We start from the raw sequence: 15,922 nt of genomic DNA, 5'->3' as shown, positions 1-15,922 counted from the left end.
ACTAATGTCGTCGTGTTACTATAATACGGTAACGCTGTTTTGTACATTAAATTACTTTGCATTAGGGTGTAAATGGCTACGTCATAAACTCACTTATATGCAGTTATATGCAGTAGGTTTATGGGTTAGACATTTACACCCTTAATTGTACACCTCACTTTTAGCATGAGAGTTATAATGTTACTGCGAGAAACTCTCATGCTAAAAGTGAGGTGTACAAGTAAGGGTGTAAGTAATATTATATTATAATATGTTACTTAGGCTTAGTTAAATTATAATGATATGACATCGGATTAGATATAACGGGGAACGGAGTATACTCCACTTCCAGCCAAATTTCTATCACACTTATAAGCAGCAAAGTTTAGCAACAGCTCAGTCCAGCAAAACAAAGGTCCAATTTGACTTGGTGTCCTATCAAAATCTTGGTAGTGTCAAAGTTTGGACAACTTTTGGCACTACCAATTTTATGAACAAATTTTCTTTGGCGTTGGTAAAATTTGGCACCAATCCATCGTTGCGTTGCCACTCGGTGTGCAACGCTTTGGAGTGTTTGGACAAGCTGCCCAATAAACAACCTCCTAAAATTTTTCCACAACAAAAGCATGATGGAATTGCTTGTGCGTGCCACCATGTTTCTGTCTCCTACCACCACCCGCTAATCGCCTCTGCCTCCTTGAGTCCGGTGCAAAGCTTATCGTGCAGATTCTTGCGCTGCTGCCGGTGCTAGATACCACCTTGGCGGCTTGGCATCAACGCGACGCCATCACTTCTGTAAATTACTGCCACGTCCTTATCCGCTAATTATCTCTTCTTAATCCCTGTGTCTGAACACGAAACTTGCGCCATTATTGTTTACGCGCGAATGAACTCGCCCTCCAAATGAATCTTTCAAAGGCGATGATTTGATAACTTGATAAGAACCCAAACCATTATAAAAAACCGCGGAATTCGGCAGTAGCATGATGGAGAAGAATGATTAAAGAAGCATATCACTAGCTCATCTGCCACCGCTTGATGGAAATGCAATTATGCGAATGATTCTCCCACTAACAAAAGGCAAGGATACGCGTCCAGTAATTTACAAGGGAAATGTGGGGTGAAATCCGGAGAAAATCTCCGAGTTCATCTCGCTAGACGCTAGCCAAGCTTTTCTTTTCCAATCCAGTGGAATTTTTTACAAAGCCCAACAGAAACTGAACTTTTCTTTGCGAGGGTCAAAAGAAGTTGGAAAATTTCAGGCCTCACGATGCAAGAACAGTGTACTGATTAGTCTATCAGAAATGGATTCCTAAATAAAAAAAAGAAAAAGAAATGGAAGCAAAGCACGCATTTTTTTTTTGTTTCTTTTTGCGGTTTCCGACGTGGTAGCGAAGCCGGCGTCGGCGGCGATCACGGCCGGCCGGCCGCCGGTGAGGTCACCCCCTTTCTGCTCGACTCGGCGTCATCTTTTCCTCTTCTCGTCGAGCCGTCCCAGCCCCTGCGCACCGAGCCGTCGCCTCCGCCTCGCGCCCATGACACCGTCCTCGCCAAGAACGCCTGCCACCGGCGGCCGCCGTGGCTGCTCCCGCCGCCGTTGCCGAAGGCGAGGCCTAATGCACGCCGTCCTCCCCTCGAGCTCCCCTCGGAGCTCATGTCCGAGAGGTTGACCAGGCTGGCGGCGTGGCGGAGGCGGAGCGACCGGAGCACCTCGTCCCGCACGTGCTGCGGCAGCCGCAGCGTGAACCGCTCGTGGTCGCCGGACTCGGCGGCGGCGGCCGCCGACGCGACCAGCGAGTGCCCCGTCGAGTGCGACCTCGGCAGCCTCGCGGCGCGCCGCTCGCTGCGCAGCATCTCGAGCTCCACGGCCTCCTCCTTCCTGTCGTCCTCGTCGCTGTCGTCTTCCTCGTCCTCCACCGGTATCACCAGGGCGTGCGGCGGCGGCGAAGGCTGGCACCGCGGCGACCGCTCCGGCGAAGGGGACGCCGCCGCCGCCGCCGGCAGCGGCGGCGGCGGCGGAGGCTTCTCGAGGTTGGCGCGGCACAGCGGGCACGTGACCCGGGACTCCAGCCAGGGGTCGATGCACTCCGGGTGGAACGCGTGCGAGCAGTGCGGCAGCAGCCGGAGGTCGTCGCCGTCGTCGAACGACGTCAGGCACACGGCGCACTCCAGCACGCTCTTGCCGATCTTGTGCTTCACCACCTCCCTGTACGGCACGATCGGGAACGTGGCCACCACCGCCGGGTCCAGACCGCGCTTCCCTCTCCTGGACGGCCCTCCTCCGGCTCCCCCGCCGGCCGCCGCCGCCGCCGCGGCCCTGGCGTCCCCGGCCTCGGCGAGGCGGCACTGGTTGATGTACGCGCAGAAGAAGAGCAGGAAGAAGAACACGCTGATGGACACCGTGATGACGGTCGACATGGTCCGCCCGAACGGCGTCTGCTGCCGCACCGTCGGTGCCTGCGACGTCGCCGGCGCCGGCGACGCCGAAGAAGACTGCGCGCCGGCGCCGACGGCGGCCATGACGACGACGGCAAGAACGACGAGGAGCTCGCGCGTCCCCATCGCTCCAACCGCACGAACCTTCTTGTCTACCTCAGTAGGATTCGGGCCTTGACGACAGGGAGAAATCCTGAAAGAAATCGGCCGCGAGTGGGAGCCGAAACCACCAATTCTTTCCCCAATTGCCAACCTCTCCTCCTTATCTTTCCTCCTCCTGGTTGGAAGCTCGGAAATGGAACCTCATCATATTCATATCCCCTTCAATGGATGCCTGACTGGCTGACTCTAACCTGTTTTACCTGCCTTTTTTTTCATTTGCTCTTTTATCACACGAAATACAGAGAACCTGCCTTCCTTTTCTTTTCTTTTGATCTTTTGGGGTTGACTAGTTAAGCCTGACACTGTGAATGCGACATGTTCCCAGGGGTGCCTAATTAAGTAGGAGAAGCTTACTTGTATGTACCTGTAAGTTGTCAAGCGTGTGCTGACACTGGGAATTTTCAAGGTTTTGGAGGTTGTCAATGTCGATGTCAATGACGATGACGATGATGATGCCTGATGAGGTAAATGAAAGTACCAAGAGAAAGACCTGGAAATCATGTGGACTGTAAGTGTAAAAAAGTTTTATATGGGAGTTTCACGCCTAACCATCCGCGTGGTGAGCATACGACGCATACGACGAACTTGGAGAACCTGGTGAGGTGGCCATCTCACAGGCGATGTTGTGGAGCAGCTGTACCTGTCTTGTTTCTGAAACTAAACAATGCATCATTGTAGCTAGAAATTAGTAGTAGGCCAGAAAGAACAGGAGAATGTAGTTAGCACGGCCATACAAGATCTCCAGGTAGCAACCAACTGGAAAGTATCTATTATTATTGCATCATGTAATGACATAATCCTACTCAACAGTTTCAGCATGGATGGCCACTCAGGAAGAGCGTTCTTGCCTGCTTGTCAGTATACAGCTCTTTTGCAGCATCAGTTCCCTGAGGCTATTTGCCGTGTCGGTGAAACCGGCGTTCAGGAAGGCATCAAACAGCCTATTGCAGGCAGAGATGTCGAACTCTGGGGCTTTCGACCGCTGCCACTGGTCGATGACTTCCCCGGCATCCTTCAGCTGCCCGCACATCAGGTAGGATGAGAGCACGCAGATGTAGTTCCGACTCGTCATCCTTTGTGAAGTCATCAGCATGGATTTCCAAATGTCCTTGATTCTATCCCGGTTGCCGAGCCCGGTGTGTAAGATTACGAGGAAATCGTATGTGATCCACTCCCTCTGGCTGATCTTCGCCTCTGCTTCCACCAGCGAGTTTCCTGAACCAACAAGCTGACCAGCGTCGACGTAAATCACAGCGAGGTTCTGGTACAGCTTCCACCCTTCATTGGAGTTTGGATCTTTTGACATCTCATCAAGGATTCCTTTGAAGCCCTCCAGATCCATTGATGCCGCAGAAGCGCTGATCCGGAGATTGTATGTGAAGAGGTCTGGGGAAAATTTTTGCCTTTTCAGCTCTTCAGCAATGACCGGAACTTTATCAAGCTCACCAACAGAAATGTACAGGGTCATCATTTCATTGTAAACAAGGATATTCATGGAAAGGTTGGCATCCTTCATTCTTTTAAACAGCCTCTCAGCTTTGTCTGTCATCTTGGATCGAGCATAAGAATGTAGGAGAGCTGTATATGCTTCCAGTGATTGCACACAAGCTGGAAGTTTCTCAAAAAAATCTTCAGCTGCATTAGCACCAAAAACTCTGGTAATCAAGTCAATGCGCATTCCGTAGTCATTCTCAGATAAATCGGACTCATGATGTGTCTTCATCCACTCTGCTACCTGTAAAATTTTAAGGTATGAGCTGACTATTTTGAGTTTTGACATAATTTTATAGGAGGATAAACATGCCAGACATTACCAAATTGTTTTATCATGCTTACAATGTTCCATAGGGCATCAGTATAAACAATCAGATAAAAAAGGGACTAAATGGGCATGCTCTATTAACTCTGACCAGGTAAATGTTTGGTGGCTAAATCTTTTCAATCCATTCTATCATGATTGTTACCAATATACCAAGAACAAGTATGCTGGCCTTTTTGGGTGGGTGGGTGTGAGAGAGAATCTGGCCTATTTAATTTAGTAATGGTGTATGTGGAGACCTAAAAATAGTAGCTCAGCATGTAAATAACACCTCTCATGCTGGTTGGCATTCATTTCTAAATGAAGTGAAATAGCATGATATGGTATGGATAAAATGTTCAAAAACATGCAATTCTGATGACAACAAATTCGGTAATGATGTATATAGACTGCAGAGACCTAAAGATAGTAGATCAGCTCATAAATAACGCCCCTCATGATGGTTAACATTCATTTCCAAGTGAAGTGAAATAGCATGATATGGCAGAGATAAAATGTTCAAAAATATATGGCCTGCAATTTCGACGACAACAAATTTAGTGATGGTATAAGTAGACTGTAGAGACCTAGAGATAGTAGCCCAGCATGTAAATAACACCCCTCATGATAGTTAACATTCATTACCAAATGTAATGAAACAGCATGATATACATGGATAAAGTGTTGAAATGGCAGTATTTGGCCTGCAATTATGATGACAACAAATTACAGCTCCTTACACGTCAATACTACTAGATGTCTAGATGAGTTCATCAAAAGCCTTTTTCACTACCTATCAGTAATAGAAAATGAAGGGCAAAGCTAAAAGCGCGTAAATGACCGGAATGTTCCATCACAACAACCATGGTGGAAGGCAGTAAATACGCCACCTAACATTTTTCAACGACTAGATAGAACCGCATCACCAATCACCAACATTTCCTAGCAATTTCAAGGAGTACAAGGAACAGATCACAGAGGCATGCACCAAATCTGCTCTGAATCTTCCAATAGTTCTACAACCGCGCAGAACAGACGAACGATTAGAAGAGATCAGAGCTATAGCGGGTCGGTCGGCCAAACCTCGAGCGCGTGCTTGTACCGGCCTGCGCGGGTGAGGTCGCGGGCGATGCCGCGGAGCTCCGCCGCCGACGCGGCGCGGCCTTCCCCGGCCCACCTCTCGAGCGCCGCGGTCGCGCTCCGCTTCGCCAGGCGCAGCCGGAAGACGCGGCTTCTCAGGTCGTCCTCGTCCCCTCCCACGTCCGCGGGCGTGGCCGCGGCCGCCGCGCATCCCTCGTCGCCATCGCCAGCCGCGGCGGCGCGCGGCGCGGTGCCGGGGACGGGCGCCGCGGTCGTAGGGGAGGCGGCACAGGAGGACGACGAGAGGGGGCTCCGGCTCGCGAGGATGGCGCGGACGAGCGCGGAGGACCTCGTGGCACGAGCGGCGGCGCGGAGGAAAACCGCCGCCATCTCGCCTCTGCTGTGCTCCGCCGCGTTCCTCTCGAACGAACCGCGACTAGAGAAGAGGTGTGTGCAGCTGCAGTGCAGTAAGCGCAGACACGGGCCTGAATCTCTTGACATGGGCTGCCCATGCGGCCCATTAACCAACGTTGATGGAACTCCGCAAAAATTTGGAATTTTGCAAGATTCAATTAACATCATATTTTCACAAAATCTCACGAAACTACACATTTTAAACACAAATGAGTTGATTGCACTTTGGATCACTTTTTATTACCTACTCCCTCTGTTCCATAAAAAACTCAATATTGGGTTTGAATCAGGATCAAACCTTTTGGTCCAGATTTAAATCTAGGATTGGTTTTTTTTATGGAATGAAGGAAGTAAGTGTCAGTTTAGATTATCCTCTATCCAATCTTTTCGTTTTGGACTAGGTATTTGTCTTTTTTTTTTGTATTTTGGACATCCTAACGCTTTTATCTAGCCATATTTAAGAGGTTGTGTTCAGATTCATTGTAGATAGGTCTAATCACATCATCGGATGTGATATTTTAGGACACAGGGAGTACTCGAGTTGAAAAGAATGAGCTCCCCGACCGTTAGGTACTGGATGTGTATGTGCAGTGTGCTGCAATCTCAAGACACGGTGAAGAGACAAATTAAAGAGTACACATCCATTCTTTTGCGTGATTATTCAATAGTTTTCAACTCTTTGTACCACCACATAAATAAGGAGGATACAAGTACAACAGTATGCTTGTCTATAGTATGAATTTGGTGTGTATCTGGACTGGACACTAATCTTCTACCCTTCACAAGTACATTTCCTTTTCGTCAACATCAGTGGATGAATGCTCGAGCGCCGTCTCCTTCTCAATCTTGTCGAGGAAACGGAGCATGATTTCCAAACTCTTCTCATCTGCATAAACAATATTAAGAATGGTGTTACTTTGACAGTTTTAACACTGATATTACGGCGGAAAGAGTTCACTTCACTAATCAACTAAAGCTCGCTGGTTATCAGCAATTGGATCCGAGCCACTTGAGCCATGCCAAAGTGTCCACGAATGGTGGAAAATGCTAGCTAACAAAAAGGAAGTGTCCAAAAAGGGCTACTATCCTTAATCCTACTCGTCGCCTGGGAAATCTGGAAAGAAAGGAACCAAAGTATCTTCGAGCGCAAGGAAACAGCGCCCCCCCCCCCCCCCAACCTTATGGCGAAAATAAACAAAGAGGCAAGAGCCTAGATCAAGTCAGACGCAAGGCGACTCGAAGAATTTCTCCCAACTTAATCATAGCGTTTATGTACAGTTATTTTCTTGCCCCTAGGAGATGTATTTTATATCTAATAAAATAGCACAATCTCGTGCTGATTCCTTTAAAAAAAAACTAAAGCTCACTGTAATGCATACGTTCTTCTGTTTCACAAGCGCACAAAGTTATAGGTTACAGAATTAGACTGCAACAGAGCAATGACAACGTTTGTTTTCCAGCTACATATTTTTGGTTTCAGCGGCCTCCAACGACGAATTTCCTCTCATGTTTCTTCTAAATTCTTTCGCATGTTTCTTCTAAAACTCTTTTAGTACTAAGCATCGATTTTGGTACACCGGTGGGCTAACCACTCCCTGAATGAACTAAATCCTACAGGACAGATGAGCTTACCAAGCCTTGGAACAGTGTGGCCCTTTGGATGACGTATGATGAATGGATCCACATATGATTCTATAAGCTTTTCGCCATGGGTTTTCAGAAAGTCAGTGTCACCTGCAAATAAGATTGAAATTCTTGCTCAGTGACCATCCATTATTCTAACCACTCGGTACTTCTCGTAATTTTCTAAAGAACAGCTGACATGAAAATGGTACTAGAACGGAACTGAGGGCTTCTAATTTAATTAACTGAATAGTAGCATGAAATTGACCCGAGCGTATTAGCACATAATTACTCGCTGAATAGGAGAGGACGTAGTCAGACCACTAAATTTATTGTTTATATATTAGCGCTCCTTCATTCACAAAATTGTTATACATAGTCTTAAGTTATCAAATTGTTAAGCACTCAATTAGTATAACAGTGAAGAATTCGTTGAGCTTCTGGAAGATTTGACTGAAAAACATGATGGCATGAGAAGCGCATAGTTTTTCTTTTTATTAGAAATATAAAAGCACACTGTTGATGCGAGTTTTTTTTTATGCACGCAGCCTTAAACTAATAAACATGGGCCAATAAACATTCCAGATACGCTGGCTGTTATTTTTTTTAAAGAAAAAAGGCGGCGAAGGCACCGCCTTGGAAGCAACGGTCAACTTACAAGCTAGCAAGAAATATGCTAAAGTGGCGACAACAAACTAGAATAACATCGACGCAATCTGTTTTTGTTCCTTAGAAAAGATAGTGAAGTACCGAGGAAGTGAACCGAGGGGCATTTGATGTTATTGGCGTACGCCTTCTCGGCAACCGTCGGCGACTGAAACTTGGCGCCTCCTATGATTATGAGGTACTTGATCTTAGGAACTCTAGTCAGGGCCAACCCCTGCAGAGGAAATACAGAGTTAAATAAAAAAGCTAAACGAAGATGTAGCTGTTTTAAAGACAGCAAGAAATTAATCGAGCTGATTTCAACCCTTCAATGTTCTAGTAACAACTAAAAACAATTACAAATTGCTTACTTGTTCTTGGAGGCCCGGAAGGGCGCCAGATAGAATCGAGCCCTGGTATATTTAAATCGAAAACTTGTCACCATATATGATACGGTTGAATGAGAATTAGTCCATGAATTAATTCTTTAGACCAAAATTCAATACTACCTGAGAGAAACCCATCAGTCCATCAAAAGGCCCTTCTTTAATCATCAATTCCTCGATGTAGTTCAGGCATTCGTCGAAATTCCTGTACTCTGTAAAATTCTGTACCAAGAACAGAGGAAGACCATGAACACGAGTAGGGGGGAATCAAATTCAGATCCGCTTAGGAAAAAAAAGTCAGATCAGGTGAAAGGGCGGCGGCGGAGGGCGGACCTTGTCGAACTGGAACCACTCGTAGTAGGGCGGGTCGAAGATGCCCTCGACGTCGGACTTCCCCTCGGCGGGGAACGGCGCGTCGGCGAAGACGAGGTCGAGGCGCGCCGTGACGTCGGCGGGCCACTTCCCCACCACCTGCTTCCGCATGATCTCCCCGCTCGTCCGGAACCCGTGCAGGCACAGGAACCTCGGCCTCCGCGCCCCCTCCGCCGCCGCAGCCGGCCTCGCCCCCTCCTCCCCGCCAAGGCTCCCCATCCTTCCTTCCGCCGCGGCTCGTTGCGGGGGAGGGGGGGAGGGGAAAAGCGTAGGCTGGCCGGCGCGCGCGTGTGGGTGTGGCTGGCGCGGCGCGGGGGAATTTGTGGCGATTGTCGCGGGGGATTGGAGGACTTGGCTCGTGGCCGCGGCCGCCTCTTATACTTCGAGGCGTTGGGGGCGTGGACCGCGTGGGCTCGTGGAGGGAGGGGTGGGTGTGGGGGCCACACGTCGTTCGTCGAGGAAGCCCTGTACGCCACGGATGACGTAACGAACGCTCACTGGCATCTGGGGCCCACGGGGGGCGTTGGTACGATGGTAGCTGGTACAGCACGTGGCCCACACGGGATCGACGTTGCTCGGTCGGTCGACAGCCGTCGGATCTCCCATCGGAGGGGGGAGATGGGCGTCTCTGTACGTTTGGCTCTGGCAGTTGAGGGCTTGAGGCCACAAGTAGCTCTACGTGCTACTACAGGACAGAGTTACCCACGTGTTTGGCCGCCATCGATGGACGTTAATGCTGCGCCACAAGTCGTTGGCCAGATCAGAAAAAGACGTGCAGGCCTAGTACTGTAGTACTGGCTGCGGTGACTGCAGAAAAGCAGATCCGTCAGTACACAAGCCGGCAGGCCAGGCCGGCAGGGTCATCCTGCCGCTCTACGCCGACGGGCGACGACAAGACAAAGTCAACAAAACGAGGGACGAATATGATGCGGGGGCATGGTGGACCGTGGACGAGCGATTCTTCCAAGACATGAAGCCCAACCCACCAAAGGGAAGGGCCAGCCCAAACACTAGCAGTAGCAGACCGTAGGCCTTACGCCATTGGGCTGCAGCGCATTTTGGGCTTCACCTCCGCCGCTCGCAGCCTAGGGAGATCAACGTACTTTGTCTGTCTCTGCGAATGATTGGAGATGTGAGAGGGAAAGATCGCAGAAACGCCTCACTGACTCGCCGCATGCCAGCGTGCTCCTGTCTGCCGCATGGGCCAACCACCGAACCAGCCTACGCTCGCACGACGACGTACACACGGTGCGCCGGTTCAGGCGCAAGGCCGCGACACGTACAGGGCGAGCAGCGCAACGGTGATGAGTTCTCGTCTCCAATATCATTGCAGCCCATGATGAATCGATGATGCGCTGGCGGTGTACATCACTAGCGCGGGCGCGCGGCGCCGGCCGGAGACAGCCGGAGACAAGTAATGCACGCGGCCTAACCTAACCTAAGCTAGAGTGGAGAGAAGGTTAATTGGACGAACGTACGAGCAGATCACCAACTTAATTTTATCTCTCAAACACGGTATCAGATCCCCCTACTGTTACCGGAAAATGGAGGTGTGCCTTTTGTCTTTTGAGCCGTCCGGTACTCTGGAGCCTGGAGCGATTGGGAAACCTTTTTTTTTTTCCTTATGGATTGAGAAGTGATGTACAAACTTAACTACTACTCCAGCTAGCATTGATCCAGTTATGTGTTGCGAGTAGCATTGATCCAGCTATCTAGTAGTAGATGGGTTACGAAAAAGCTCAGTTTTCTGATCGATCGGCCCTGTACTTTCATTCTCAAGAAATTAAATGATGGATGAATGCGTACTTTTCGAGCTCTAAATGTGCAATTTTTTGAAAAAAAAAGTTTGTATAATAATCTTTTGGAAACTGCTTTCAATTACTTTTTTAAAACTTTATAATTTTGAAAGATCTTTCTATAAGTGATTTTTTTTAATTTGTCAAATATGTGTGCATACTAGGTTTTATTTTAGGATGTACATGCTAGGTTAAGATATGAACTCGCAGTTATAATTGGTGTTAGGATAGTAAAAGATTAAAACCGTATTCTAGTTTCTTTCTTAAATAGAGAGACACTTATATTACGACCTTACATAGTTACATATTAACTCCGTTTCAGATTATAAAATGTTTTGACTTTGGTCAAAGTTAAACTGTTTTAAATTTGACTAAGTTTGTAGAAAAAATTAATAATATTTTCAACCCAAAACAAATTTATTATGAAAATATATTCAATTATTGATTTAATGAAACTAATTTGGTATTATAAATATTAATATATTTGTCTATAAACTTAGTCAAATTTAAAGTAGTTTGACTTTGACCAAAGTCAAAACGTCTTATAATATGAAACGGAGAGAGTATATGAGAGGAAACGATTGACCGGTGATATTGTCACTCTGATACAATGCAAAATGGTAGATTGGAGAGAAGTGATCGTAAGCAGTGTGACAGAGTCCTAGAGATATATGTATATCGTGTCTCAGTGTCGTTATTATATTTGGATGTTTTATACATACTTTCATATTTAGCTGTGAATGTTAAATACATGCTGATTTTGGAGCAGGTTTTATAAGGCTTTTAACTTTTTATAATATTGCATTCGTTCGTTTATACTCTCGAATAGGTATTATAGCTTTTCAATCATTCAACACAAACAACCGCGTAAGAAGAGGGCTCCGACTCGATTATGGTTTCTCACAAGATCTGTACACTATTTGCCGTGCATAACGACGGATACGTGTATACAGTACACATACTGTACACATTGTAGCAACCGCAATTGGCTCTAGCAGCTGATGACCTCGGCGAGGAGCTTGTACCTCCTCACCCTGACCTTCACCCCGGTCTTCTTCCCCGCCGCTTGCATCTCCTTGTTGCCGCCGTTGTTCCCCTTCGCCGCCGGCGCCGCTCTCGCGCCCGGAGCCTCCTCCCCCTCGTCGTCGTCGGCGGCAGCCTTCTGCTTCTTGACCGGCCGGCCGAGCCCGGCCGTGTCCGGCGCCCTCCTGGAAGCCGACCATCCGGCCGCCTCCTGCAGGCGCCGCTGCCGCTCTGCCTCACTGGACATCGTCGTCGGCGAAGTCTCCTGATCCGTCATCGACGACGACGGCGGCGGCGACGACGACGATGCCGTCTTCCGTCGCACCGTCGTCGGCTTATCCACCATCGCGTGGACATGGCCGGCGGCTCCGGCGGCGGCGGGAGCAGGCTCCCTGACCAGGCACCAGTTGCACCGCCTGTACGCCGTCGCCCTCGGGTACAGATCGCTGCAATACCTGTGTTTCCAAGCACGCGTGTGCACAAAATCAGGTTCCGTGCAAGGTAGCTAGCCAGCAAGCTGATCGGCGGCCCAAGAAACGCCGGCGCTCGAGCTCGCCTCGCGCGTGTGTGTAACGTACCTGTGCTGTAGCCGGACGCGGCAGAGACGGCAGCGGAACAGCTCCTCCGGCAGGCCGCGGTCGCCGCACATGCAGCACACGTCGCCGGCGCCGGCGCCGGCCCCTCCTACGACCGAATTACTACTCGGCGACGCCGACGCCATGGATCGATCGATCGATCGATGATCAGTACGCCGCCGATCGGCACGGCCTGGTGATCGATCGATCGAGCTATATAGGAAGCTAAGCTATAAGCAGTGAGGAGTCATGCACAAGCTAGCTAGCTATCGAGATCTCGACATCTTCTGCGTATGGTCTCTCTCGTCGTGTGGTTCGAGAGGAGGAAAACGAAACGAGATGGGCAAACTATTTATATTGACTCCGAGACTCGCAATCAGACAAGAGAGAGAGTTGTAATGTGAACTGTCGTGGACCGAGGAGAAGACTACTCCCTCGTGAGGCCTCCTCCGTAAAAAAAAAAAAAACAACAACCTACGAGAAGATATGGTCCTTATAGAGTTTTGACTGTTCAGATTCGTTTTATTAGAAGATGTCATATATGCATTTACATTAAGGTGTTGTTTGGATTCAGTGACTAAACTTTAGTCCCTGTCAAATTAGATATTTAGACACTAATTTAAAGTATTAAATATAGAATATAATCTATTTACAAAACTAATTGTATAAATAAGAGCTAATTCATGAGACATTAAGCCTAATTAATATATAATTAGCAAATATTTACCAAGGCCGGCCCTAACTTTTTGGTGGCCTGGTGTGGAAAAAAAAATAGAGACCCCCATTCACCATAAAAATACAAGATATTATTTAAAAACTCATTGTCATTAACGAAATTCACACTAATAAGTTTAAAATACAATCAAGCAGTCACGATATGCTCGATTCTCGATCGGTCTTACGTCTTTCCTCTAAGCCTATCAGGTCTGATACCATAGTATACATATTTTGGAGTCCCCTTATTTTTGGAGGCCCAGTGCAGTCGCACCGTCCGCACTGCCCCAGGGCCGGCCCTAATGTTTACTATAGCATCACATAGGCTAATCATGGATTAATTAGACTTAATAGATCCGTCTCGCAAATTAGTTCAGGGTTATGGAATAAGTTTTATCATTAATTTACGTTTAATATTTTTAATTAGTGTGGATCCAAATATGCCCTAAGTTATTTGGGACGGATGGAGTAGCACGAAACTCGATCGCTGGATCGATCGATCGGTGATCGTGAATTGCTCCGGTTACCACGGCCGATCGATTAGACAGCGACGACGCTAACATTCTGTACGTCCTGGAGGATAGCGACGATCAATTAACATATTAGTCTAAGATGTAATTAAGGCGGTTCGGCGAGAAAGCGAGATGTTTTTATGATTACCTATCCTAATCGTGGCGCATCGGCGCTGAAATGACAGGCACGGAATGCCGGAATATCTCGCCCACGAATAAAATCTCAGGTTTACAATATAAAAATACGCCGCTGAAATCATAAACAAATTACTTCTCGCCGCAAATATTCTCGGGGCGAGTGAGTGCGGGAAGCACAATTAATCAGAGCACGCACGGGACAAGGCAGGATCAGCTCTTGGGTCTGAAAGTTTCAGGAAAAGCTTAAACATCTCTTAGAGCAAATATAATACTCCGGCTAAATGCTGGGTAGAGGAGAGAAGAGAGAAGAGAGAGGAGAAGCAAGCTGTAAACTTACAGCCGGCTTGGACACAAGAACCAAGAAACTCTGTGAGAGAGACAAGTGGACCCTATATTAATTGTAAAGAGCTAACTATTATATAGGTAGGCTGAGAGAAGACTACAAATAACCTTATAGCCAATAGATCGGCTGTATTATTAGCCTTGCTCTTAGCGCATTGGGTAGGAATTTAGTAGCTAGGACTACTTATTTATCGTTAGCCTTATGTTGAGTGTATACTTAATTAAAAAATATGATTCGCGAATGTGTGCTAATTAATGTAGTAGTGTGTACATGTGTGTCCTACATATATTTTTATCGTTTAATCGTTCATGTAACAGCGAAAAAAGAAGTAAACATTTGTGACTGGCGCGTGCAAGCGCGTGCCTGACGATGGATGTGCCGTACAAGGAATGCCATGGGGCACACGCCAAGACTTGGCGACTTGAAGGCCCTCGTTTACTTCTTCAGGTCTTCCTTGGCCACTAAGCGACGATGCGCTAAAGACTTTTAATTGGGAGTAAGTAGCTAGCTAACCCCATCAGACGTCATCATTTCAGGCTACCGCTGCGTGAACTGTTAAGCTTTAGGGTGTGTTTCTTTGGGTGTAAAGTTTTTGAGTATACGGACACACATTTGAAGTGTTAAATGTAGACTAATAAACAAACAAATTACAGATTCCGCCTGTAAACTGCGAGACGAATTTATTAAGCTTAATTAATCCGTCATTAGCAAATATTTACTATAGCATCACATTATCAAATCATGACGTAAATAGGCTCAAATTAAATATTCGTCTCGCAATTTACATGCAAACTGTGCAATTGTTTTTTTCTCACATTTAATATCTCGTGTCCAAATATTTGATATGATGTTTTTTGTCAAATTTTTTTAATTTAAATAAGGCCTTAGTAATTTCTATATGTCAAATGGTAGACGGTAGCCCGTGATATCACGCTTTGGCAAAATGGCAAGTCTATGGAATGGGTCCTTGCAAGTGCGCATTTTGTACGTGTGAGCAGAGACATGTTGACTATTATGTGCTCGTTTGCTTACGGGAGAGAGTATACAATAATCAATGGCTGTGACTTGCACTTTCCTGAGCAAATTCCTCGCAGCGATGTTAAGCAAGAATAATCATAATTGTTCGTGTGCGATAGCTATTTTTTCAGTAAAGGTGATCCTAGAGCATCTCCTAGCAGTCTAAAGAAACACACCCCAATAAAATTTGTTGGGGAGCCCCAAGCCCCCAATACCATTTTCAGCATGGTTGCGGATGTGCTTAAAGTAGATCCCAATAACCTCATCCTGCTAGTAACTCCAAAACCCACCATTCCGATGGACAAGTGCAACAAAACCCTTACCTCCCAAACCCGCCGCAAACAAGAAGACCGAGCCCATTGGAGGTGGCTGGCCGGCATCCATGGGCGGATTCAACGTGGGTGCAGGGGAGACTTGAGTCCCCCCTACACCCACCGAATCCATGGATACCCCCCCTAAGTCCCCCTTTCATTTTTTTGTCATGGTTGATAAGATAGGAGGTGCTAAAGGTCTTTTAATAGCATTTTAGCATAGTTTAATACTGAGATAGTATGGTTTATGCCGGTGTACTCGGTATGTTGAGTCCCCCCCCAACTTTATGTTTCTGGATCCGCCCCTGCCGGCATCACCACGCCGCCACCAACGGGCATCTCACTAAGTTCTATGTTGCAGTCAGCCAGTCACCCGTGAGAAGATTGGCCCCGACCTTTAAGAGGTTCACTTACATACCATTCTTGTCCCTCAAGTCCAACTGCCATCACAACCCCAACATCGAAGGCGTTTGACGACGATGGAAGAAGACCATGGCACAACTACGCCAACCCCTCCTCTAGCCACTTGTGAAGCCCTACTACACCTTCCCTATTGCATCTCCTCTTATGTTGATGTTCATTTTCATGCCAGCTAGGG

At 47.5% G+C, this 15,922-nt stretch overlaps 4 protein-coding genes across 4 annotated transcripts; all 4 read right to left on the bottom strand.

Moving 5' to 3' along the window:
- Window positions 1-1,202: 1,202 nt before the first annotated feature.
- Window positions 1,203-2,731, bottom strand: LOC127770406 (E3 ubiquitin-protein ligase ATL6-like). The gene has a single exon (XM_052296109.1). It carries the CDS (start codon window positions 2,539-2,541, stop codon window positions 1,393-1,395), a length of 1,149 nt encoding a protein of 382 aa, XP_052152069.1. The 5' UTR covers window positions 2,542-2,731; the 3' UTR covers window positions 1,203-1,392.
- Window positions 2,732-3,142: 411 nt separating this feature from the next.
- Window positions 3,143-6,119, bottom strand: LOC127770405 (pentatricopeptide repeat-containing protein At5g09450, mitochondrial-like). The gene is made up of 3 exons (XM_052296108.1): window positions 5,459-6,119; window positions 3,426-4,312; window positions 3,143-3,234 (listed from the first exon to the last, which is right to left on the bottom strand). The coding sequence occupies exons 1-3, from the start codon at window positions 6,065-6,067 to the stop codon at window positions 3,189-3,191; spliced, it is 1,542 nt and encodes a 513-aa protein (XP_052152068.1). The 5' UTR covers window positions 6,068-6,119; the 3' UTR covers window positions 3,143-3,188.
- Window positions 6,120-6,489: 370 nt separating this feature from the next.
- Window positions 6,490-9,238, bottom strand: LOC127770407 (uncharacterized). The gene is made up of 6 exons (XM_052296110.1): window positions 8,857-9,238; window positions 8,647-8,745; window positions 8,509-8,550; window positions 8,243-8,372; window positions 7,502-7,603; window positions 6,490-6,755 (listed from the first exon to the last, which is right to left on the bottom strand). The coding sequence occupies exons 1-6, from the start codon at window positions 9,112-9,114 to the stop codon at window positions 6,649-6,651; spliced, it is 738 nt and encodes a 245-aa protein (XP_052152070.1). The 5' UTR covers window positions 9,115-9,238; the 3' UTR covers window positions 6,490-6,648.
- A 2,321-nt stretch (window positions 9,239-11,559) lies between these two features.
- Window positions 11,560-12,629, bottom strand: LOC127771582 (uncharacterized). Its single transcript, XM_052297509.1, has 2 exons — window positions 12,293-12,629; window positions 11,560-12,169 (listed from the first exon to the last, which is right to left on the bottom strand). The coding sequence occupies exons 1-2, from the start codon at window positions 12,433-12,435 to the stop codon at window positions 11,683-11,685; spliced, it is 630 nt and encodes a 209-aa protein (XP_052153469.1). The 5' UTR covers window positions 12,436-12,629; the 3' UTR covers window positions 11,560-11,682.
- Window positions 12,630-15,922: the final 3,293 nt, after the last annotated feature.

This window comes from Oryza glaberrima, chromosome 4 (assembly GCF_000147395.1).
Source record: "Oryza glaberrima chromosome 4, OglaRS2, whole genome shotgun sequence".
In the NCBI taxonomy this organism is placed as follows: Eukaryota; Viridiplantae; Streptophyta; class Magnoliopsida; order Poales; family Poaceae; genus Oryza; species Oryza glaberrima.
The sequence above is the reverse complement of the archived record's forward strand: the minus strand, read 5'-3'. Positions and strand labels throughout refer to the sequence as shown.

Excerpts from the sequence above, each read along its gene's own strand:
- LOC127770406 (XM_052296109.1), bottom strand. The coding sequence starts at position 2,541 with ATGGGGACGCGCGAGCTCCTCGTCGTTCTTGCCGTCGTCGTCATGGCC.
- LOC127770405 (XM_052296108.1), bottom strand. The coding sequence starts at position 6,067 with ATGTGTAGTTTCGTGAGATTTTGTGAAAATATGATGTTAATTGAATCT. Across the intron at positions 4,313-5,458 it reads GGTACAAGCACGCGCTCGAG|GTAGCAGAGTGGATGAAGAC; the intron begins GTTTGGCCGACC and ends AAAATTTTACAG. Across the intron at positions 3,235-3,425 it reads AGCTGTATACTGACAAGCAG|TTTCAGAAACAAGACAGGTA; the intron begins GCAAGAACGCTC and ends TGCATTGTTTAG.
- LOC127770407 (XM_052296110.1), bottom strand. The coding sequence starts at position 9,114 with ATGGGGAGCCTTGGCGGGGAGGAGGGGGCGAGGCCGGCTGCGGCGGCG. Across the intron at positions 8,746-8,856 it reads AGTGGTTCCAGTTCGACAAG|AATTTTACAGAGTACAGGAA; the intron begins GTCCGCCCTCCG and ends TTCTTGGTACAG. Across the intron at positions 6,756-7,501 it reads CCACACTGTTCCAAGGCTTG|ATGAGAAGAGTTTGGAAATC; the intron begins GTAAGCTCATCT and ends TTGTTTATGCAG.
- LOC127771582 (XM_052297509.1), bottom strand. The coding sequence starts at position 12,435 with ATGGCGTCGGCGTCGCCGAGTAGTAATTCGGTCGTAGGAGGGGCCGGC. Across the intron at positions 12,170-12,292 it reads CGCGTCCGGCTACAGCACAG|GTATTGCAGCGATCTGTACC; the intron begins GTACGTTACACA and ends TTGGAAACACAG.